Source organism: Haliaeetus albicilla, chromosome 2 (assembly GCF_947461875.1).
Source record: "Haliaeetus albicilla chromosome 2, bHalAlb1.1, whole genome shotgun sequence".
Classification (NCBI taxonomy): Eukaryota; Metazoa; Chordata; class Aves; order Accipitriformes; family Accipitridae; genus Haliaeetus; species Haliaeetus albicilla.
In genome coordinates this window covers 69849651-69873430 of record NC_091484.1, presented here as the reverse complement: position 1 = coordinate 69873430, position 23780 = coordinate 69849651, and the positions used below count along the sequence as shown (strand labels likewise).

Sequence of the window (23780 nt, the reverse complement as noted above, 5' to 3'; positions counted from 1 at the left end):
AAAATTGCATCATGGCCTTTTTAAACATGCTGGTTTATGAACAGGAACCAACATTATTAATGCTCTGCCAAAACAAATGCCTTCCTGAAATTCAAATCCAAAAGTGACTCAAATTTGAAGAGAGATTTAACCTTTATGCAGAAATACTTTTTTACATTTTCTTCTGGAATGTCATATCCTGATGCTGGCCAATATAAATGATAAGATTCCTGGCATTCAGCTTTAAAATTTCTATTTCAGAATGAACATACAATACGATGAAACTGGAGAAAACCAGAAATAAGGTTCGGTTGGTTTTGTGGGATTTTTTTTAATAATTATTTTTCTTAAAATAAAATTAAGAAATCTTCCACAGCTATTTATCTAATACATTAGGGACTTACTATTGCACTTAAAGACCTTCAAAGATGGATACTGCACAATATCCTTAGGCATATCAATCCTAATGTTTAACTATCCTTTTCATTAGAAATTTTTTTAATGCCCAACAGGTATGTTCCTTTCTGGACTTTAAGCACTGTTTCTTGTTTTGTGACAAACATGAAAAAGACACTTTGTTTGCAGCAACCTTCTAGCATTTCCATCCCTATCTTTACTTCCTAAGGCTAAACTCTCTTCCTCTGGTAGTCACGTTTACTGGCTTTCCCATCATCATCACTGCTGTCCTCCAGATCTTAAATTGCTGTGGCCAAAATCAGGACCTTAGTAATGGCTAAGTAGAACAGAAGGATTAGTCCATACATCTTACAGGCTACATTCTTCTTTTCTGTATACAGTATGGGTTTTGTCTTTCGTAACAATATGATACAGCACGACTACAGATCTATTTCTGTAGTGCTATCCATCAGACAACTATTTCCATCCCATATTTATATGGGTGCCATGAACGTCCTCTATGGAATGTACCTTATTTTTTCAGATTGTATCTGGAATTCATCAAGATAATTTTGAATCCTAACCTGCCCCTCAACTTACTGGCCATCTTTCCTTCACATTTGCACCTGCATATTCAGTACACATTTTTTTTCCCCCTATATTATTATTTCAAAGAATTTTAAAAGTCAAAAACAAACCTATGTGATCAATTATAAAGGCAGGCAACCAATGATTCCTGGATATTGAACATGTCTCAATTCCTCTGGAATCATAGCAAGGATAGGCCAAGAGGGACATCAGCTGGGGCAAGTATGTTTAAGGCAGACTTCAAGTTTCAAGGGAAGGAGCTGCAGGTCCATGAGGATGGTGGCTGAAAGGCTGGGCGGGAGAAGACTAGGAGAAGAAAAGGGAGTATTCAATATAAAAAGCCAAGAAAAGGTCTTGCCTTGGGTGACAAAATTGTCTTGCTATGGTTCTAAGTGTCTCTGCAGTTATAGGAAAAGGGGACAGGTATCCAAGAACTATACTGATAACTGAGCCAGTAGAATACATCAGATTTCAGGCTAGCATTCTGTAACAGCCAGTGATATTTGCAGTAAATCCCAATAACAAACCCATAAATTATACCACAACTAACAAGCTGTTTTATTACTAAGCCAGATCCTAATTCAATATGCTTTGGAGTACAGCTCGTTACTTCTGTTGACTCACTAAACCTTCCTTGGGGTTAAAACGAGGCTTTAGAAGTTTCTAAATCTGTGAGTGCATCCTCAAGTGATTACCAGAAGACAGTCACTGATCTGTAAGAGCTGATTCAAAATATGAATAATTTATACGTAATAAAAACAACAAATTAAAAGAAAAATTGTTATGAACTAATAATAACATACCATAAAACTAGTGTTACTCACTTGTGGAAATCATACTAAGAACACTGTTCACACTCAACTTCAGGTAAATCAGATTTAAATAGGTAAATGTCTGAAATACGTGTCATGAAGCTAGGTTCCAGCAGTCAAGAAAACTGTCTAGAAAGGAACAGAGAGCACTCTGGGCATTAGATTTTCCTCTCCCTATATAAAGTGAGCCCCCTTTTTTAGCCCCCCACCCCCCTCTGGCCAAGTAACTCATGTTACATGTCAATTAGATATCTGAACCTGCAGGTGCGAATGTTTGCATAATACCTTGTGTTTAAAGATGCCCTGAAAACAAGATGCAGTTTTATGACTGCTGAAGCTGTTGTTATCTCTGGGCTACTACAGCCCTCTCCTCTCTCCTGGCCTCCACCCATAAATCTCATCCTCTGGCTTGCTGCAAGACTAGCACTCATGCAACTGCAGAACAAGGCAGTTAACAGTGCTGGTGAAGGAAATCCAAACCTAGCTATCTTAAAATGGTTGTGTTCCACTCTGACTCAACTCACTTCGGGGATTTGGAAAGATTTCTCCAATGTCTAAATAGATGCTGTTACATGTAGACGACATGTCCTAATGCAAAGACCCTAAGATCAATGAAAACATCAGGGCTACACTCTTTATCAAGCTTTTTGATTTTTTTTTTAAATTATTATTATTTTTAGGATGTGTCTAGTATTTTTGTAACTAAAAGAAACTGAAACTACTTATCAGTTTTAAAGCCAAGATAACTGAACCACAGCTTATGAACTGCATTTCTTACTCACTCGGTAATGGACATAACTTTTTTGATACTTTAAAATTAACTTCTACAGAGGAACTAACTGAAAGGACCACAGAAAAGGGTTTTGTTGGGGTTTGGAAGGAGCAGAGGGGAAGGTGTTTTTAAATCAAGGTTTAGGATATGAGCCAAAAGTAGCCAGCCAGCAACAAATTTATCTGCACAATCTACAATGGCATACCCACCTCTCCTTGGCAAAAGAGTTCTTATGCTGAACAGATTCTCATTTTTTTTGAAAATACCAAGGTTGTGCTTGCAGATTTAAGCGTAAGATATTCAGAGGATCATTAATTTGTAATAATATTGTAACATTAAATTCAAGCAAAAAGTATTAATTGGTGGTTCTCCCTAGGCTAGATTTTCCTGACTACAGACAAATTTGAAAAAAAGAAAAGGAGCTTGGGAATTTGCAAAACAAGGAGCATCATGGAGTGAAATAGAATTTACAAGGGAATTTATAGTTTGGGGAGCACAAAGAACCACAACCATTTTTAAAGCAGTACTTGAACCAATGTGGAGAGGTTGCAAGTTCTTAGAAACATTGAGTACATCACCTTTTAAAGAAACTACAGGGATGCTGGTTGTAATACTTCTTAGTTTAATTTCTTTGCAATAAAAGCCAACAATTCACCAGCACACAGTGTGCTAGTATAGTATGCATTTTATTTCTCAATGAATCAGCAATTTAAGTTAAATGTAAGAGCTTTTACAACAAACTTACTTTGGGTTTTTATCATAAAAAGTTAATTACTTACCCAATGATATGCTGATCAATGAAATTTAAATAGCCTTTAAAATGCAATAAAAATAGCACAAAAACAATGCACACTTGTTGAAACCATGCAGCAAAACAAATTGCATGCTCTCATTCCACTAGAGTGAGTGGCTTTAGTAGCACTAATCCACACTCTGGCAGATAAAAGGTACAATACAAATAATACCAGAGAACTCACAAATAGTGCTCTATAGAGTGAGGTAGTGTTTTCACAAAAGACTAGTCCCGATGCTCTCCTCTCTTTTAAGTATCCACACCCAAAGTTTCCCTCGTAGATACTCTTAGGAAGATGGAAATGGAAGGAGAAAGCAGAGTGATGGGATTGTGGCAGAATGAATGCATAAGCAGCTTTACTACACAAAAAAGTTAAGGAAAACAGTCAAAAGATTCCAGAGAAAACAGCAGATAACAAAAAGTAAGTAAATATTTGTCATTACAAATACTTTCATCTGTTAAATGACTTTCTGTAGTGCAGCAAGGTGAAACTTTTTTTTATTTTTATATTTTATTAATTATTCAAAGATATTAACCCACTTTCCAAGTTTACTCTTGGTAGTTCAGATTTATATGGCAGATCCAACTAAGTAAATTTAGAGACCAGCCTTCCAGACTGTTTCTGTTTCACTTGAAACATGTTTCAGATAAATCATCCCAGTGTCTCAGAAACCCACAACTATGATGCATCTGTGCAAAAGAAATACCTGTGGTGGGGATTAGCCACTATAACTCAAAAAAACCAAGGCTGATGACAAGATCTAAAATGTACCAGTGATAAGCATTAACTTAAGAAATCCATTCTGAAGGTAATAAAAAGTACTTAATTCATCCAGAAAATATTTCAGCTGTAACACTAACGTTTTGGACAAAAGTCTTCAAAACTATTGAGAAGTATTAAAATTACTTCATTCTCTCTGAACTTTTTGTTCCCCATAAATACAAGCAATCCAAAAGAGCAATTAATTTTGCTATTACACTACACGACCCCTACCAGTGAATATGAACACAACATGAGAAGCCAGCAGACTTTCATATTTAGTCTTGTAAATGTTGTTCCATATTAGAATCAAATGGACATTAAAAAAAATCTGTATTCACTATAATTTACTGCAGTTTGGCTAGCAGCTCCATGACATTATCTAAGCATTGTCTTTATAGAATCTATAGGAATCTTTTCAGCTCTCCTACATGAAGAAGTCTTCCCATGATATTTTTCGCCCCACCTAACTGCGAAGCCTTTCTGTATGTGGTTTTGGACAACTTAAATTCAACACAGTATTGTATTATTTTATTGTTGTAAACTTGTAAACGGAATTTGCAACTGTTCAATGTTACTTTCTAACATATTCTTTATAACACATTTCTGGAAAGAAAATGAATTAAAGTTAAATACTGAGTTATTTGTAGCAACTGCTTTTCTGGGCTGGTAGAGCAAGAAACAAAAAAAAAGAGGGTTAAACAGGTCCCACACTGTGACCACCCTTATTCCCAACCCTCCCAGGCAATCTTGTACTGTAGACAGAACATCAGACACAGCAATAAGAAATACGAGATCCTGTTCCCAGATTTCGTAATTGGTCAGCTTTGTGCAAGGAACTTCCCCTTTCTGAGCCCTAGAGTTTAGAGATCTACTGACTGGAAGTACTGAATAAGATACTGAAATTAAAATACTGTCCTCAAAAGTAGGTAGAACTTAAGACTTGCAGCCTAACCTTTCTGAAGGAGGGAGACAATGTTACAGAATGTTTAAAATAAGAAGGAAAAAACCTAAACTTAGGACAAAGCCTCTGAGTATTTGCTGGAGAAGCTAATCTAATATAGAAAAGCAGTTTTATGGAAAAAAAATTATAAATTCTGGATGGGAGAACTTTAAACTATTAAGTAAAAGGCTTTAGTGTATTTTAACAACTATATTAAACTTGTAACAATTTGAGTAAAATCCAGAGTTCCCCTGAATTCAATACAGTGAAGTAAAAAAGATAACAAAGGACTCTCTTTCAAATGAGCTACAACTTTTTAGCTTTTAAAATAACCTATAAATACTACTTCCAAACACTCCTCTATGCACCCTGGAACAGACATGAAATCACTAGTCAGTGATGTAAACTGTTTAGGCTACTAAGGTTTTATTTCTTACCACTCTGTTTGATGCAGCATTTTAACTTAAATTTAAGATGAGTGGACAAATTTGCAAAATGCATACAAAAAAATCTGAGGCTTGAAAACTTTGTTCTCTGATTAGTACTTCAGCCACCACTTCCAGAATTTCTCATCTAACAGCAATGCTGAAAACCAGCAAAACTCAGTGTTATGCTTCACATATCTATTTATGGTAGGGTTTACTTTATTACTTCTATCATTTACAATAAGGAACAGTACTTTACTATCCTGAAATAAACTACAAAACAGTCTGTGATTGTCATAAACATGCTATTTCACAGTCCCATAGTATAATCCATATAATGACAGAACCATTAGTTTTTTGAGGTTTATGTTTTGCACAAGCAAATAAACAATACTCCAAATGACAACCTGACAGAAGTCTCACACAAGTATTCTGCCACTGTAACATCAACTACACACTATTAGTTTCATAATGAGGACTTCGGTACCTTCAAATCTACCACAGATACCCTAAGCCAAAGCAAGTAAGTTTACCTGAACTCAAGGAAGTAGGCCTTTTCCTGGTTAGTTCCTTAAAATTCCTCATGCTAATCCCATACTATTTATGGAAAACACTGTCTAATAAAAACATGCAGCCTTTCAAGTCCAGGAAAGGAGCATTCTTTAAAGAAAAATCACACCGATTAAAGAGTAATGTTTTATTAAATATATATCTATAATACTAGAATACTAGAAATGTGGACCTTACATTACACGTTTTGAAACGAGACAAAGTATAGAAAACATGGCATAATGTGTGTTAGTAAAGCAGTGTGCCATACTACCAAGCAAGACATGCTGGAAATACACAAGAGATGCCCACGAGAAAAGGGTATCCATTAGAATATAACTTACGGGCAGGTTTCTTGCCGAGTCCAAGTAGAGAATAAGCAATGCAGAAGAAAGCCCATCATTGGCTTGGTCCTTATCAGCTCTAATGCTTGTTAGCACCTAAATCAAAAACATACTGTAAGCCTTTCTGAAAATCAAGTAATATCATTATTTCTGTCCCATTCCTGAAAAATATTTTAAAAACCTCTCCCAAAATGTAAACATTCACAAAAATGCACACTATGAAGAACCAGAAATAAGTTTTCAAGACTCACATAGATACTTCAAACCCATTTTTATAGAAATTTCCACCCCATTTCCTAAATATTTTTTTTTTTTAGACTGGACAGATTATAGTGTCATATCCAGCTTTATCTCCCATGCTAATGAAATGTTAGCTGATATTCTCAAACCATAACATTAAGAGAAAAGAAGAGGACAACAAAAGCATTTTAAAATCCCATGCCACAAGAGTACATTGACAATTATGACTGGTTTGAGCTTTCTAAAGACAAACAGCTCGGAATAAAGTTACAGGTTTATCCAAATTCACAACAGCTACAGAATTAAATTACATACTTAACACCCCCCTCCCCTGTCCCGCCCCCCCCCCCCCCCCCCCAAACCTGCAACAAAAAAACCCACCCACAACAATTAAGATTAGGATAAAAGTAGTGTGTTCCTTTAATACCTTATCTAGATTTTCAGCAGTTGGCATCAATGTGAGCCATTCCAGTTTTAAATGCAATTTTCCTTTGGACACTTCATCCAAAGTAAACCACTAAAAGTTAAGCAAAGTAATGTGAAATAATCTGACACCAAACAAATACATGATTGCAATTGGCTCTTCAGGGTATTTAGGAAATGCTAAGCTCTACTAGAAATCTTGCAGAGCTGAAGTCTGCCTAACCTGAAAAGATCTGTTCCATTGTTTAAAAGGTCCTATTTCACACTAAATATTACAACACAGAATAACAAAAACAGCCATACAAACTTCTATGTTATACAGTAAAAGCATTTATAAAATATCAAGAGAATTCTTTAAGTTCTGTAAAGATGTTCTAGAAATACAAACCCTGCATAACATTACTACAAAATCTGTCTTACATATAGGACAAAAATTAGTCTGCTCAGTCTAATAATAAACCAGGCAATTTACTATTCTCCTGCAAGAAAAAACTCTCACCAAATATGTAAGTTACTGTTTTGTGCATTTACATACTAATAATCTTAAAACCCCAAGACAGAAGAATGGCATTATTCTTCAGATTTTACAAATTCAGCTATCCCTTAAACCTCTGTACTGATCATCAGGGAATCTATTTCTGTTGCATTAAGGTTATTCATGCACATAAAGGAACTATTCCCAGGGAAAAAAAAAATAATACAAGAACAACTACATATACAACATATGGGGTTCTTTAACCCCCAAATTACTGAACACTGACCTCATCTAGAAGACGCTCCTTTTCAACTTCAATTAAATCTATCATCAAACTAGAAAAAAGAAAAGAAAAAAAATATCAGAATTTTAGCCAAGAGGCAAAAAAATCTAATATAAAACTCAAACCCCACCCTGTGCTTGCTGAGTATCCAGGCTTCCAGTGAGATCAAAAGAGCAGAATACTATTCTTTTAGCCCCTAAGAGAGGAAGAAGTAGGGAATGAAATGGCTGAACAAAGATGAATGCAGGATAACAGAAAATACGCCTATACTAGAGCCCATTTTGTAGCTACAAGGGCAACTGGCACAGTATGGCTCACATACATATGACCAAACTCTCAAAGCAGTGACCACATCCAAACTACCCACTGGAAATAGCCCCTGGACATACGCTATGACAGAATTCATGCTTTGGCATTGTCTGGGAGAGTGCTAGTTCACACAAACTAAAAACGTACCAGGGAATCTGCTAAAAATTAAACGGGGCAGACAACTGCATGCCAGTGCATGAACATTTGTTGTGGCTTTTTATTTTATTTGTACTGACGTACACATTATGCCACTTCCCCCCCCCACCGCTTCAGTGTTAGATTAGGGAAGTGCAAAGAAAAGAAGCCTTTGTACTACCTACTTCTTTATTTTAATGAGAAGAGAAGTAGGTACTGTTGCTCCTGTTAAGAGAGAAGGAGCTGGAAAGATAAGGGAGTTCTACTCTGTATGGAAAGCAACAATGGGAAGCTCCAAAACTCTGCAAGAAATAAAGGTGACAAATTACTGGAGAAAGAAGCTGACTAAAACCCTGAAATGTTTATGGGTAAACACTAAAGGTAGGCCTATGGAATCTAAAAGTGAGTAATGTTTGCGAAAGCATTACAGCAATTTTTTTCTTTAATAAAATAGTTAAGATCAGCTCTTAGAGAAAAATAATCTGTAAATAGCCATTTAAAAACCTATGAAAATGAAGAAGATAGACAGTTATAAAGCTATATTAACTTTGCCAGAAGAAATAATTAAGACTTAGTGCTAGCTTACAAACATTCAAGCAGGTAGGGTACAATTCCTAAAAAACAAAACAAAACAAAACCCAAAACAACAAAAAAAACCCAAACAATCCCTTTTTTTTTTCTGGGTGCATGCAATACTTACCTTATTTTTTAAAAAAATATGTAAACATATAGATGTGTATATACACACACAAGCACATTTTTATATACATATATTTACATATATGAAGTAATTAGGGAACTACTTCCTACCATAATTTTGAAAAGATATTTGATTTATAAATACAGTAATATAGCAGAACTATGACTGCAATAAAATGCAAAAATTAAAAAAAAAAAGACTATATCAAAATATTTAATCTCTTTTCAATACCTACAAACATATTCTCCATAACATTTACCTTCCCAGGAAGTCATCTTTATCTGGATCTTCATCAAAGAGCTCAATCTCTAACTCCTGTCCTGGATGTTCATATACTAAGGCCTGGAGGTACAGTAAGATGACACTGTCAATGGTAAAACTAACTAGCTTTGTAAATGGCATAGTAACAGTAAATCATTGAACTGCAGTGCCCCTGTGTATTAAAACATATCAATAAGCAAATGCTTTAAAAAAGATGCAATTTAAGGAGTAGAGCAAGTATAAGAGCTTTTCAGATGCAATTTGCTAATGTTGGCTTAAGAGACTAGACTGCTTTTCAGAATTACTGATGCTTAGTCTAGACAAAAAAAGTATATACATCAATGGAGAATTTCTGTTTTGTTACAGAACTTTGGGCTTTTAGAGGGAGACATCAAGAAGCTCCTCAAGGAAGTCCCCAGAGTATCTTCTTTAACAAAAGAAACTTTAAAAGACAACTTTACAGAATGGACAACAAGGTATTTTTATTGATTATACCTCATAAACTTCATTCCATTTTGGATTGAGATTTTCTTTGATGACCTTGCTTTGGAAGATCTGGTTGCCCACACGGATGATTCCATAAGGATCTGACTTTCCTTTGACAATTCCTTTTAGGTAAGTATCTTTCCCCTCCAGGTCCTGAGCTTCAATAAAGTGTATCCTCAGAACACCCTGAAAAAGGAAAAGATGAGTTTATGTAGTAATCTGAAAGCTTCCACGTCATCACAATTTATGTAATATATGTTTTATTATTTCCACTGCAATTTCTTTAACATGAAACTTAGTTTGGACATACTGTAAATGGAAGGTATCAATGATGATCCACATGCACAGCACACCTAGCAATCAAGAGATTCCTGACAAGAAAAACTGTCATCAACAATCAGAAACATGCCAGCTGTATCAAGAAAGTGAGTAGCAAGAAATAGTAGAAACTTTCAAGTGAAGAGCACTAACAATAATTTACAGTAATAATATAAAAAATATGCTACTTAATTTTTAGTCTATACAGTTGAACTATATTTTAGCAAGTAATATGTTGAAGATTCTAGCAAAACAAAAAAGTCCTTCGTGGCATTATTATGAAACATTAACTCCACAGAAATTATTTATAAATTTAATCAATTATTTTAAGTGACTGGATTCACATTAACTTGTACTACTGCAGTAACTGTATTTAGAAATTCACACAGATGTGCCTATCTTTAACAGTTACTACTACAGAAAAAACTACATGCCAAATTATTAGTATCAACAGAAACATGCTTACCTTTGGTATAGGAAACCGCAACTGAGCAATCTGCACTTCACTGACAAGGGGGACTGTAATTCTATTTGGAAGGACCAGGTAGTTGGATATTATATCCAATATTATTGTATCTGATAAGCCGCTGTTGGAGAAAATAAACCTTAGTTACTTCATGAGAATTGAAGAACGTTATGTCACACTAACATACTCCTTTTGCTGCTTAACAACCAAAATGGAAAAAATATTTGCCTTTTGCGGGGGGTAAAAGACACATCTGGTTTTTAAACACTTTTTTTAAAATAAAGGATTCTTGCCAAAATGGCCACCAGGTGGAAGCAGCTGACAGTGAATAGCAGAAACTGGAGCAATTAATATAAAATTCTCATTTCCCTGCCACTGCCAAGTTCCCCCCCGGCCCCCGCCTTTTAGAGGCACCCAGGGTAAAAGGCTATTGCATAAGTCGTCTTGCCTGCGTTGCATATAACTAAGCAGATGTTAACTGTTAATCTACTTCTGTATTTCAATAATGACTTAACTGTCCCTGAAAGTTTGGCTAACCATTCCTGTATTGTTATGAAACAAGTTGTCCTCTTGAGCTGGGAGGTCCATCATTTAAAACAAAAACACAAAGAAAACATGCTTGTGGCCGAGTAAAATATAGCCTAGGGAAGGCAAAACAGGTTTTGTTCTGGCAAAAAGGGAGTGGCAGTACAATCACATTGGTAATGAATCATTTAAAAAACCCAACCCCATACTTCTCCACAAACACAGAAAGGAAGATTTCCTAAAGCTACAAGTTCACCCAGTTTGGGTCTGAGCTGACAACAAATCAGTACGTTGTCAGACCAACACCACTGGTTACACACATTGCCTACACTGGCAAAAAGGCAGAACTGGAGTGGTACAATTCACCATGGAAGATAAGTATCCAGGAAGATTTTATGGTTCAGAGAGAAAATTGTAAAAATACTTGAGATATTCTGAACTGCAGGTACACTCTCACTAAAACTGGTGGAGCTGCTTCAGGGATGAACGATTTCTCCTCCTAAATACAATTTATGATTCTCCTTTTACAGTCTTTGCAAAATTAAGATGCAGATAATGTTTGATTACTTAGAACGTTTTTCAGATGAACCACTTGTGTGTCATCACCTTGTAAGTTTTTCTAAGACTGACTCTGCAGTTGGGAGTAGCTCTGACTCAGCAGCTAGCATATTTATGAAAACACAAAAGCTGCTGTAAGATTTAGCTTATATATTACATTTTAATTTGGCCAGAAAATTGCGTGGGGAGCACTAAACATATTAGGGTAGAGATAGGTAACAGAATTAACCCATTAAGTACTATCTGGCCCATTTCGAATTCACACTGATCTTTTGTGCCAGGGATTTGCAACATGTACAGCCTACATCCCCTTGGCTGCCCAGTTCCACTGTAAATCTAAATTAATTATGATACATGATAGAACGTGGATGACTTTTTAATGGCATCCAGTACCATGGGAACAGAAGAAACTCAAGGCTGTATCAAGATCAATGGACAGGTCTACGCAGACCTCTGTTTATTCTCTGAAAGAAGCAACAGTGAACAACGTTAAGATATTGCTCAGAGGAAAAGTTTCCTCTCCACTTCCATGAGTTAATTCACATCTGTCCTAAAGAGAAGTTTTCATTCCTCTTCCTTTCTTGCAGAGCCTATCCAATCATATTTAGAAAGATTTTCATTCTATATGAACACTGAACCCTATAAAGACAACTACTACAAGATGATGATGTTATTTAAAAATAAGTAGCTTCCTTTAGTCATCATTGTAACACGTTGCTTTTTAAACTTTTTCAGCTGTCTTGCAAAACATCGAGTTTTCAACTTATGTATGCTAAACTTTCTCTAAAATGAACCAAGAAAATAGAACCCATTATTTTGTTAGAGTTGACTTAAAAATTTAAGATAAATATCTCAACCAGTTTTAATATTAAAAGGAAAAAAAAACCCAAACCAAAAGCTGAGGTGATGGTAACTACACAAGCAACAAAAACGCTTTTCAAAATACAAGTCTCCAGTAGATCACGTAAGTTTTTGTTCCCACTTTTGTTAGTGTCCCTACCTGGCAAGAAGAGAAAGCTCTGCCTTTATGCTCAATAAAGTGCATGCCTTAAGAACAGAAGATTAATAAAGAAAACTAACTGACCTAGGTCAGAGAAAGCAGCGCGAGAGACGCAATGGTACCAGAGCTGCCTTGAAAGAAAGGTTGTTGTGCTTTTCTCTAGTATTAAGTGAAGATCACATACACTATGAAATAAGCTATAGGCATAAAAATACCTATCCTAGACTAGCAAAAGGTTCAGAGATTGGCTAATGTTCAAATGGAGCTACAGCAGATCTCCTTGAATAAGAGAGAAACAGCCTGAAGCCCAACACAGCCCAGTCACTGGGAAGATTCCCAAACCTTTATGCTAGGACCAAACCCCAACTCTGTGATTCCAAAGGTGAGCCTCACAATTTTATCCCAACATAAATGCTTGAATTTCACTAAAACATCTGAGAAATGAATATGAAAAATGAACCAGCATTAATGGAATTTCACAGAATTTTACACAGAGAAACTGGACTCATAGGAGGAAGCAGATATTCCATCTTTAAAAACAGGGAGCTGAAAAAGAATACCAGACACCATAACTAAGTAATGAATTAAACGAATTCTAAACAACGTGACACTTTCAAGCTGTTTAAAACTTATCTAACCAAATATTAGCCAAATGGGATACTCCCATGTGGAAAGTATTCTTCATGAATCCAAGGCAAAAATGACAATCTTTTTAACTATCTTATTACTTAAACTAAGAGGTCTGATCTATGGAAAACGGAGACAAATCACTGACCAAGCAACAGAGAAAGATGAATCAATTTAAACTCTTATGTTGATACATCATCGATAAACACCTTCTTAAGATTGTAAAACTCTTAAGTCATTGATTCCAAGTACAATTATTTTTTCAGTTCACAAAAATGAGGGGTGTGAAATGCTTCATATAGTTTATTATAGTAAGTGTCTTCAAAAGCTCAATTTCATTGCAAAAATATAATTGACAGTTACTTACTCTTTTGTACTGCTATTTAGCTCTACTTTATTTCTGGTGACAGAATAAGCAGCTATGTATTTTTCCTGCGTTGTCTTTATTCATGCTGCACAGACAGCACATCTCTGACTGCATAGAGTATTTTCACTATATCTCAAGCAACCATAACATAATTCACCTTCCCATCATCAACATCCTCTCCTGACAGCACTTGAGTATTCTCACAGCCTGGCTCCTCCTCACATAGAGGTTTTAATTCCACTCCTCCATAAGCTATCCTAATGATGGAATATGAATTACTTTTGTGCCTTTCTCCTTGTGGAGTCATATACAAAGTGCAATGGAAGTTGTTAACAGCTGACACGGAAGCTTCCAGCAGCAAATGCAGAAATTCATTTAGTAGAAGACATTTGCAAACAGAGTACGAATAAGTAGTTGAATGTGCAGCCAACAGTCACAGGACGAAAAAGGTACCTGTGGCAGCAGCAATCTCTTGTTCATCGTTGTTTTTAACAACTACAATACATCAAGCCGTCATACCAAAATACACTATCTATACAGATAAGAAAAACAAATACAGCACTGAAGAAATCTCTTGGCAAGGCACAGCATGACTCATCTCAGTTACAGTTACTATAGAAACTATACCACACGTAGATGGCACCATTTTATGTGTATGTGGCCAAGCTTGGTTACTCTGGAAACCATAAACTTGAGACACTTGGCAATCCTTTGTTTACATCTGAGGGTTTGTGTTTGCAGTCAGGCAAATATGCAGCATGATATGAAACTCAGGAGCCTAGTAAGCTTAAGTACTAAATGTAAATTTATTAGTGTTATATAAAAAGAGCAAATTATTACTCAGGAGCTGTATTTTTGAAGCCATTTTCTCACCCACCAAGAAAACCTCCTTCCTCGGAGGCAGTCTTAAGCAGGCTTGAAACACAAGCAAATCTTGCAGCCATTAACCTACTTAGTGCAAGTTCTAATTTCAAACTGTTCAACTGGGATTCCATGCAATGGCCTCACGTGCCTAAAGCAAAAACCATTTCAGTCACGCAATTGAGCACTAAAGGATTAATTTAATACCTCAATTCAAACTCTTGTTTTTAAACAATAAAAAATAATTCTGGAGTCAGCCAACTCTTGAGAGCATGGGATCCAATAAAAGGACTAGTCACAAAATCCGAGTGTGTATCAGATCTGCCATTATCCCCTTAGCCATTGTTTCAATATTAAGAAGCCCCTGGGTAACTATTACAACTTGACAATTGTGAATATATTCGTGGATTTAACCTTACCAGGATTGCAGTGATTCAAAGCAGCTTGGTTTTCATCTCTACTTCTGCTTTTTTCTTTGGGGTTTTATCATGTACTGTTTTGAAAAGCTCTGAAGAAGCCAAGCAATTTTTCTAGCTATATATGGTCAATATTTTTGCTACTCCATTTGGTCTTCACGTAATAAACTGAGAGCTTTAACAGTAAGTACTTGAAGAGATTAGAAAGTTAGTTTAATTTGATGACTGTTTTAAGGTACTTCTAACTACCTTTACACAAGCAACTAGAGATGTATCAGCATACAAAGCCACGAGCCAAGATGTTGTGAACCCACTGGTGTGAAAAATAAGGTTCTTTATCTTTCTGCTGTCCTAGGAGATGGCACATAGGAAATTCACAAGATTCTGGAAAACTGGAAAGGTTGAGAACACTAAAAAAAGCAGACCGAAAATTATCTTTTCAAAATGTTTTTACCAAGACATACTAGATACACTTCTGATGTACTTTCACTTGTAATGAAATCGCTACCTTCTGCATATTGAGCAATTTCATAGAATTCTAAATTAAGAGATAACTGCTCAGAGTCATTGAACCTAAAATTACTTAGCTGACGGTCTTCAGATTTTCTGGGGCTTATTGGGGTGAAGGAATATCAAAACTGCTTTACATATACTCACTTCAGTCCTGGAACATCCAGAAGATTGGTCAGTCCAGTCCAGTTAATTTCCAAAAGCTGTGAATTACAGAGAAAAGATGGGGGGGAAGAAAAGCAACTTAGTATTCACAACAGTGAAGAAATAAACCTGATCACTATAGATTCTGATCAGTGCGTTAATAACCAGTTTCCTTGATTTTCTTAAGCAGAGAACCAAAACCTCTTCCATTCTAAAGAATTTTTAGCCATGGTTTTTAAAAGAGAGTTATAAAAACAACTCACCATCCTCTTATCCACCCTTCCACACATACATATAAATACACACCCTGATATACATGTGTACTGTAACAAACAATTAAGCAGAAAAAAATCATTATCCTTTCAACGGAAAAGGTAGTAAGAATTAATAACGGAATATTCCAAAACAAAAGGCAAGATATATCATGGGATGTACTGCAAGAATCCACATGAGCCACTAACATGCCATTGCCACAAGAAGGCTAATGCTATCCTGGGCTGCATTAGGAAAACCATTGCCAGCAGGCTGAGGGCGGTAATCCTTCCCTCTACTCAGCACCCTGACTGCTGTGTGCAGTTCTGGGCTCCTTAGTACATGGACATACTGGAGACAGTCCAACAAAGGGCCATGAGGACGATGAAGGGACTGGAGCATCTCTCCTGTGAGGAAAGGCTGAGAGAGCTGGGACTGTTTAGCTCAGAGAAGAGAAGGCTCAGGGGGATCTTATTAATGTCCATAAATACCTGAAGGGAAGGTGCAAAGAAGATGGAGATGAGCTGTTCTCAGTGGTGCCCAGTGACAGGACAAGATGCAATGGGCACAAACTGAAACACAGGAGGTTCTCTCTGACCATTAGAAAACACCTTTTTACTGTGAGGATGACTAAGCACTGGCACAGGTTGCCCAGAGAGGTTGTGAAGTCTCTACCTTTGGAGATAGTCAAAAGCCACCTGGACATGGTCCTGGCCAACCTGCTCTAGGTGACCCTGCTTGAGCAAAGGGGTTGGACTAGATGAATTCCAGAGGTCCCTGTCAACCTCAACTATTCTGTGAACATATTACAACAGAAAACAAACATTTGGTCCCATCCAGGGAATAAGATTAGTGTCTTCCTAACTGTGCTATTCAGATGGGTGAATAAATGTACAGCCTTCAATTGAATGCTTAAAATTTAACACTTTCCCTGCTGATAACCATTCAGAAAATTGCTGCATGATTTTTCTTAGCCTCCTTCTTTTACCATATTACACTCCTGTGTCTATGTATAGGCAGGAGAGAAACAGAAACAGAGACTCCTCTAATATAGGCACCTAACTTAAACTCCAGTGGATGATTGAAAGAAGCTTTCTCTCTACCTCCATTAACCAAAAGGAGTTCCATGGAGATCTGCTATATTTTGACATTTAGAAACCAACCCACTTAGAACAAAATAATTACAAATTTATACAGATCATTACAGTTTATCTGTTTGCTTCCTCTAAATACAATTTTCTAAACCCTTCAGGATAAACATGTTTCCCAGACTCTAGAAGAATGAATGAAAGTCAAAACAATTTTTCATTCTGTCATTACAGCATCAGACAGAAGAGAAGAGCTCTCAGAATGACAGCTAAACTTCATGGTTTAATTCATTTTCTTACTTTACATAATTTTATACTGTGTGGGTTAAAATGCAGTAAACAAATTTCTGCCAGTTGTATGTATTTTATTATATTTAATTAGGCCTTTGCATCCACCCTTTTCCCCTTGCCAATTACAAAGTATTTCCTTTATCCATCCATTTCATATACTTATTTTTGCCCAGGAATTATATTGAATATCTCAACAGACACAATAATGATGAAATTATGATAGCCAAGAAAAAAAAACAACACAACAAACCAACATTCTTATTGTTCTGCTGTGACCCTTACAAAACAGTTTCTCAAAGTATCCACAATAAAGTAGCAGCAGTACAGAGAAATGCAACACTGTAGACACTTTGCTGAACTATGAGTAAGATGTTTCTTACAAGCTTAATTCTGTGGCTTTAGAAATAACAGGAGCTTTCCAATAAGATACTGCAGGATTGATACTACTGTGAAAACTTAGGTTGATTTTTAAGAGACTTCTAAAACTGTATTTTGCAAGTTTCATCAGAAAATTAATTTTTCCTTTTGATTTACTTTTCAGCACAATATACCAAACAGACACTGAAAATAATATGTTGGAGGAGGAAAAAAAGTAACAGAACTTTGAACTCTTCACTAAATAGCAATAATTTATTTTTGCAGTTTAGAGCAAAAAGAAACAAAGGTAAAATACTTCTTGTATTTGTTGCTGGTATCACTTCTGTTTTAGCCTTTACATCATTGGTGAAATGCACCACTGGATAAAGTTTTATTTGTCTGCTGGTAACTACATTTCATAATTAAGATATTTTGTCTTTATAACTAGTATGTTCCAAAGACATCCTCTCACTTAGTTGTTTATTTACTTGATTCTGTGTATTACAATTATCTTGCAGGACAAAATAAAACATAGCATCAGATACTATTTAATATAAAACTGAATTTCCAAGTTCATGCTTCCAGATGGACACCACGCTGGAGGTAAACAAAATAACATTATGAGGAAGATATTCTCTGAACATTAATAGTAGCTCTAATGACCAAACTGCATGAACAAGTAGAAACAGATAGCTTTCCAAAAATAAGTTTTGTGATAAAATAATTGATTCTCAGACTCCAGAATTTTTAATGAAAAGTGTCCTTACCCAAAGGTTGGAATACCTCTTAAACCCTAACTTTTATAAACACAAGGTAAACAGTTATGGTCTCTTTGCTCTTTAACATGATATCAACAATTGATGTTAGATGACTACTCTGCAATCTATCTGTGAAGTTGATATTTGCTCTCACTATAAAGTAACTTCAAAACATAGAATGTGTCATCATCATCTCAGAATGGGATTTTTTTTCTGAAATGTACAAGGGCTTTTACAACACTCAAAAAGCGTTAAGTGAACAACATGGCAGAAATTAAAGCACATTTCACAATAATGAAACAGATCATATTCTTGCTGCTTGTAACAGCAGTCATTCTAAAATATGCAATAAATATTGACAGACTTGGATTTAGTTTTCCACTTATGAAATTATACAAACACTGGATGAATGTGCAATAAATTAACTGAATAAGTTGTATGCAACACCCACTAAATGATGAATGCAATGGTAAAATGTGACACAACGCTGTAGGTATAAGCATCTTCAGAAAATTTTTCAAATTGAGTTTACTTTTCCCTTCATGCCATGTACAGCACACTTGTCTTCTGCATAAGTAGAGATTTCCCTCAACTGGGAAACTGAAAACTTTAAAGACAGGCTTAGGTTTCCATCACACAAAATAATCCAAAGCACTTTTATTCTCTGCCCAAGAAATACAAGGTTTTGGTTTTGAGACAGGAATATAGACCCTTCTGTTAGAAGACACATGCAAAGAACTGTCCCTGCCAGTTTAAAGGGAGGCTCTATACTATTTCACGCAGTTTTATTCTTCACCATTCATAAAACCATTACAGGCCCCTACATCCTGAGTACGTGTTACTTTCAGCAAATGGTTATACAATATTAATCCACGTTTTTTTCTTCTAAAACATAGTGGTATTTCAAGTTTGTTTTTTTTTTTTTTTTAATTTTTATTACTTTTTAGGAAGCTTTGAAGTCAACAGAATTGAGATGAATGCTGGGAGTAAACATAGTGGTTTAACTGACCATACACAGGCATCTAGTTCCATCTGAGATCCATTAGGATACAAAACAGAATAGTTGGGGTTGGAAAACATTTCTGGAGATCATCCTGTCCAACACCCTTGCTCAGAGCAGAGTCACCTAGAGCAGGCTGCTCAGGGCTGTGTCCAGTTGGGTTCTGAATATCTCCAAGGATGGAGACTCCACAACCTCTCCGAGCAACCTGCTCCAGTGTTCCATCACTGTTACGGTTAAAAAATAAAAATTAGTATCAATTTCTTATATTTAAAAGGAATTTCTTGTATTTCAATTTGTCCCCATTGCCTTTTGCCAAATCACTGGGCACCACTGAGAAGAGTCTGTCACCATCGTCTTTACATCCCCTGTGAGGTATTTATATACACTGATAAGATGCCCTTGAGCCTTCTCTTCTCCAAGCTAAACAAGCCCAGCTCTTGCAGCCTCTCCTCCTATGAAAGATGTTCCAGTCCCTTCATCATCTTTGCGGCCCTTCACTGGACTCGCTCCAGCATGTCCACGTCTCTGTTGTACTGGGGAGCCCTGCACTGGACTCAGGACTCCAGGTGTGTCTCACCAGTGCTGTGCAGACAGGAAAGATCATCTCCCTCAACCAGCTGGCAATGCTCTTCCCAATGCAGCCCAGGCTGCTGTTGGCTTTCTTTGCCATTAAGGGCACATTGCTGACTTCTGTTCACCTTTCTGTCCACCAGGACACCCCAAATCTTCTTCTGCAAAGCTGCTTTCCAGCCAGTCAGCCCCCAGCCTCTAAGCTAGACTTCACGTCACCGACCACAACCCACTGAGCCTCAAGAGTTCAGCCACTTTTCAATCAAGCCCATTGTCCACTTATCTGGTCTGTACTTCATCAGTTTGCCTGTGCAGATGTTGCAGAAGATAGCATCAAAAGCTTTACTGAAGTCAAGATAAACAGCATCCATTGCTCTCCCCTCATGCACCAAGCCACCTGTCTTATCATAGAGGGCTACTGGCTTGGTTAACCATGATTTCCTGTTTATAAACCCATCCTGACTACTCCAAATCACTTCCTTGTCCCTTCTCCCTTACCAGCAGGACTGAGATCACCACTTGGGCCCCTCTGCCCTTGAATTGCCCCCAGAGCCATGCAGTCACACTTGATGTTTTCCAGATCTCCCCTGGAAATAGTGTTGGTGCTCACATGGCAGAGCAGCAGCAAGTAGTAGTCTGAGGGCCAGATAAGCTTCAACAGTCAACAAAATCCTGAATCTGAGGCCCAGGCAAGCAGCAAACCTCCTGAGACAACAGGTCAGGACAGCAGACGGGGACCTCTGTCCCCTGCAGCAGGGAGTTGCTCAGGACTACCACTTGCCATTTCCTCCTGGTGCTTCAGCATGGCTCAGGTTCTGCTGGCTCGGATGCTCCCAGGCCCTCCTCTGCTACACTGACCCTGAATCTGTTCCACAGTTGCAAATCTGCAGGTGGGGTAGGGATCATCTTCCTTGTGCCAGAAAATTTCCAGCTTTCCCCATCATGGGAGAACCCCATCCAGTAGTGTCTCCAGAAGGTCAGAGGTCCTGTTTCAGATGTCCCCTCTCTACAGTGAATCACACTAGATGCACATGTGAGTAACTGAATTCAGCCTAAGCCATCTACTTGCTCATATACATTTGTCATATCTGAAAGCAGACTGTCCCAATCTGAAGTGAAAAATACTATCATTAGTAGTTGTAGAGAGACTGTACAGAGCCCGGTGCACAGACTGCTGACTTTCATCTTTCTTCAGGTGAAATTATGAAGATATCATTGGCTCCAGTACCATTTTGTATTCAATGTCTTTACAAAGATATCTCATTTAAAACTAGTTTTGCCCACTTTCCATTAGAGTGCTAGCAGGATTATTTTTAGTGAGAAGGGGCCAATCTACCTTTTACAAGAAAAAGAATGTACTTGAACACAAAATATGGAGGAACTGATGGGCTGTGGAATTCACATCAACACTTGCCACACTGTTTTTGACCATGTATCCACATTCTAATAAACATACTGAAAGTTCAACTAGTACACGTGAAAGTTTCCTATACTTCTGAAAACACTGATTTTTAGAAAATGCTTTTGAGAGACTTAGGTTATCAGACAAAAAGAAGGTTAAAACCACTCTCCCAGTTTGCTCAAGAGCCAGTGTTTACACAAAAATTCTGCCTTTCTTCTTTCAAATTTATCTTCCATTAGCATACAACGCCTCTAGCAATTATAGATCAGGCTGTCAGCCAAGCACTTAGAAGAAGCTGAGCGCGAGAGATGAACACACATTAGGAATACAGTTTTATAATTCACATTTCAGCAAGAAAATGCATAGTTAACAACTGGATTGGAAAAGATCCTCTTCAGGTAGGTGGGAGATTCAGTTTGCTAAGGCACATCTATCTATGGAATGCCAGCAAGGCTAAGTGGTAGTAATACCTTCCAGAAGTGGATGAGATCTTGCCCAAAACTCATACAGTACACTGAACAGTTGCCGTTGTCTTTTTTTTAAGGTTTTATGATTTCTTTTCTACATGAATATTAAAGCCATCAGTTTTTTTAATTTCCAAATGCAAAGAAAAACTGTTAGAAATAATTTGTTGTAAAATGGGTTATTTTACATTTGTATGTATGCTTTCCTTGTATAGTTCTACAATAACAAACTACGAGCTAGAACACAGAGAACATCTATATTTAAGGAAACTGAAGGTAATTTCAGTGTATTCTTCTCTGAAAATTAATGGTGTAAATTATTAGTATATGTTCTCAAATCTCATGCTTACCTTAACTCTGAAAAAACGTTAAGAAATAAATAATTGAACCAGGATGAAAAGTCCAACTTCGCATGAATAACTTCGGTTTTGTACTACTTCCTCAATCCTGCAAACCCACAAATGTTGAAGTAATATAACATACAAGTAGCTTGGTAGTAGCTGATAACACTAATCACAACTTGTGTTTTCAGACTGGTTCTCATGTTCTAATCACAAGTTTTGACATTACATTATGTCACACTTTAAAAATCTATGTAGGCTACTAATGCTCTGGCAGAAGTAATTTTATACTGTTTTAAGACAAAGAACCCAGTTTATTACATGATTTATTCCCTTTTTCATTATTCGTAGGTGAGTTAGAAGGCAATTACACACCATAAATACCTGAAAACAAGTGGTCCCTATCCTAAAGTGTTCATACCTGCATCCCATATTTAACAGTTTTACATACTGATGTTTTCAGAATAACTAGAAAATGAGAAAATATTTGCATTTCCTTTCGATTTTTTCATGCTTTGTTTAGTATATTGCATACAGCAGTTAACACAGCAAAGTCCTGTGCTGTCTCCTAACTAGACTTAACCAAATTAAATGAATTAAGCAACATAATGCATGTTGAAATTCAGCATTGAGAAACATTTCCTACACTAGACTGAAACATATATCATAGTGGTTTCTGTATTAATTGCCACAACCCAAAACAAAACAAAGAACAAGCTATGAGATACCACTGAGAACTGAAAGATTTTCAATTTATGTGACCAAAAATAATTTCAAAAGGTTGCAACACAGCATATGAAACACATACAGTGCCTGTGGTACAACCTCACTATCAATACTTTATTACACACCTCTTCTCAAAAGCAAGGCTACCAATTCATTGTCATCAGTCCTCAGACCATGAAGCACGTAAAAAATGATTACACAAAGAAACTGAAAAAATAGTGCTACTAAGAGTGGCCATTTAGACAAGAAATGCAATTAGTATATATATTATCAGAAACTTCTATCCATCCACTCTGTTGTACAGGAATAAATACAAGACAGAGGTCAATTGCAGAAACATTAAAGACAAATCCTTTTCCATTCAAAGTTGGAGCTAAGAAATTAAAAAACATTACTAAGGCTAAGCACTTTAAAGGATTATTAGAAAAGCTTTGCAAATAAATCTTAAGCCATGAAATGTTCTGGAAGGAATATGAGCCTTCAAACTCCTGGCATAAATCAAGCTTTCACTATTTGGGCTTTGAAGGTAAGTTCTCCTTGCAGACAAGATTTGCTACATTTGCCCACCACAGTGCTTCCTTTCCAGTTCTACCAGCAAAGCCCAGCAGTATGAAGCACACTGCTATCACTGCAGTAACACACACTCTGTAATCTTAGTCTACAGATATTAGTGACAAATGGTTTTGGTGTTGTCCCTCCACCGTTACCCCCACATTCCTCTCAATAAGGTTGTTTCAAGTCTGCACTTCTGGCTTCCAAACATCATCTGACTTCAGCATAAGATACACCTTTTCTAACATAAGAAAAGATTTTTCCCAAAAACAACACCAAGTTCAGGCAAAAAAAGCTTATACCTAGAGTAGTATGGAAATAGCACTGACACCAGACAAACTCACCGTAGAGAGAGAAGAAAGTAGTCAAATCTACAGTATTGCTTTATACACAAGAGGGAGCCCTTCCAGCCATAGCCCAGCCAAATAACAAGGATTTTCATTCTACGTTTTGGGCATTACCATCCCGTGACTCACTGGAGAGAAAGACGACCTCCTAACTTGTGGTTCTG

General features: G+C 36.7%; 1 protein-coding gene across 5 annotated transcripts in view; it reads right to left on the bottom strand.

Annotated features, from left to right (window-relative positions):
- Positions 1 to 23780, bottom strand: part of ESYT2 (extended synaptotagmin 2) — a 91969-nt gene that overhangs the window by 16912 nt on the left and 51277 nt on the right. For 3 of the 5 annotated variants that reach the window (XM_069778183.1, XM_069778179.1, XM_069778180.1), the window contains exons 7-14: positions 15469 to 15524; positions 10458 to 10578; positions 9683 to 9859; positions 9186 to 9268; positions 7786 to 7834; positions 7029 to 7118; positions 6362 to 6457; positions 3525 to 3626 (exon numbers count right to left, since the gene is read on the bottom strand). In XM_069778183.1, coding sequence (XP_069634284.1) covers positions 3525 to 3626; positions 6362 to 6457; positions 7029 to 7118; positions 7786 to 7834; positions 9186 to 9268; positions 9683 to 9859; positions 10458 to 10578; positions 15469 to 15524 — 774 coding nt within the window. The remainder of the gene's footprint in view (positions 1 to 3524; positions 3627 to 6361; positions 6458 to 7028; positions 7119 to 7785; positions 7835 to 9185; positions 9269 to 9682; positions 9860 to 10457; positions 10579 to 15468; positions 15525 to 23780) is intronic. The other 2 variants (XM_069778181.1, XM_069778182.1) reach the window with 1 other exon arrangement.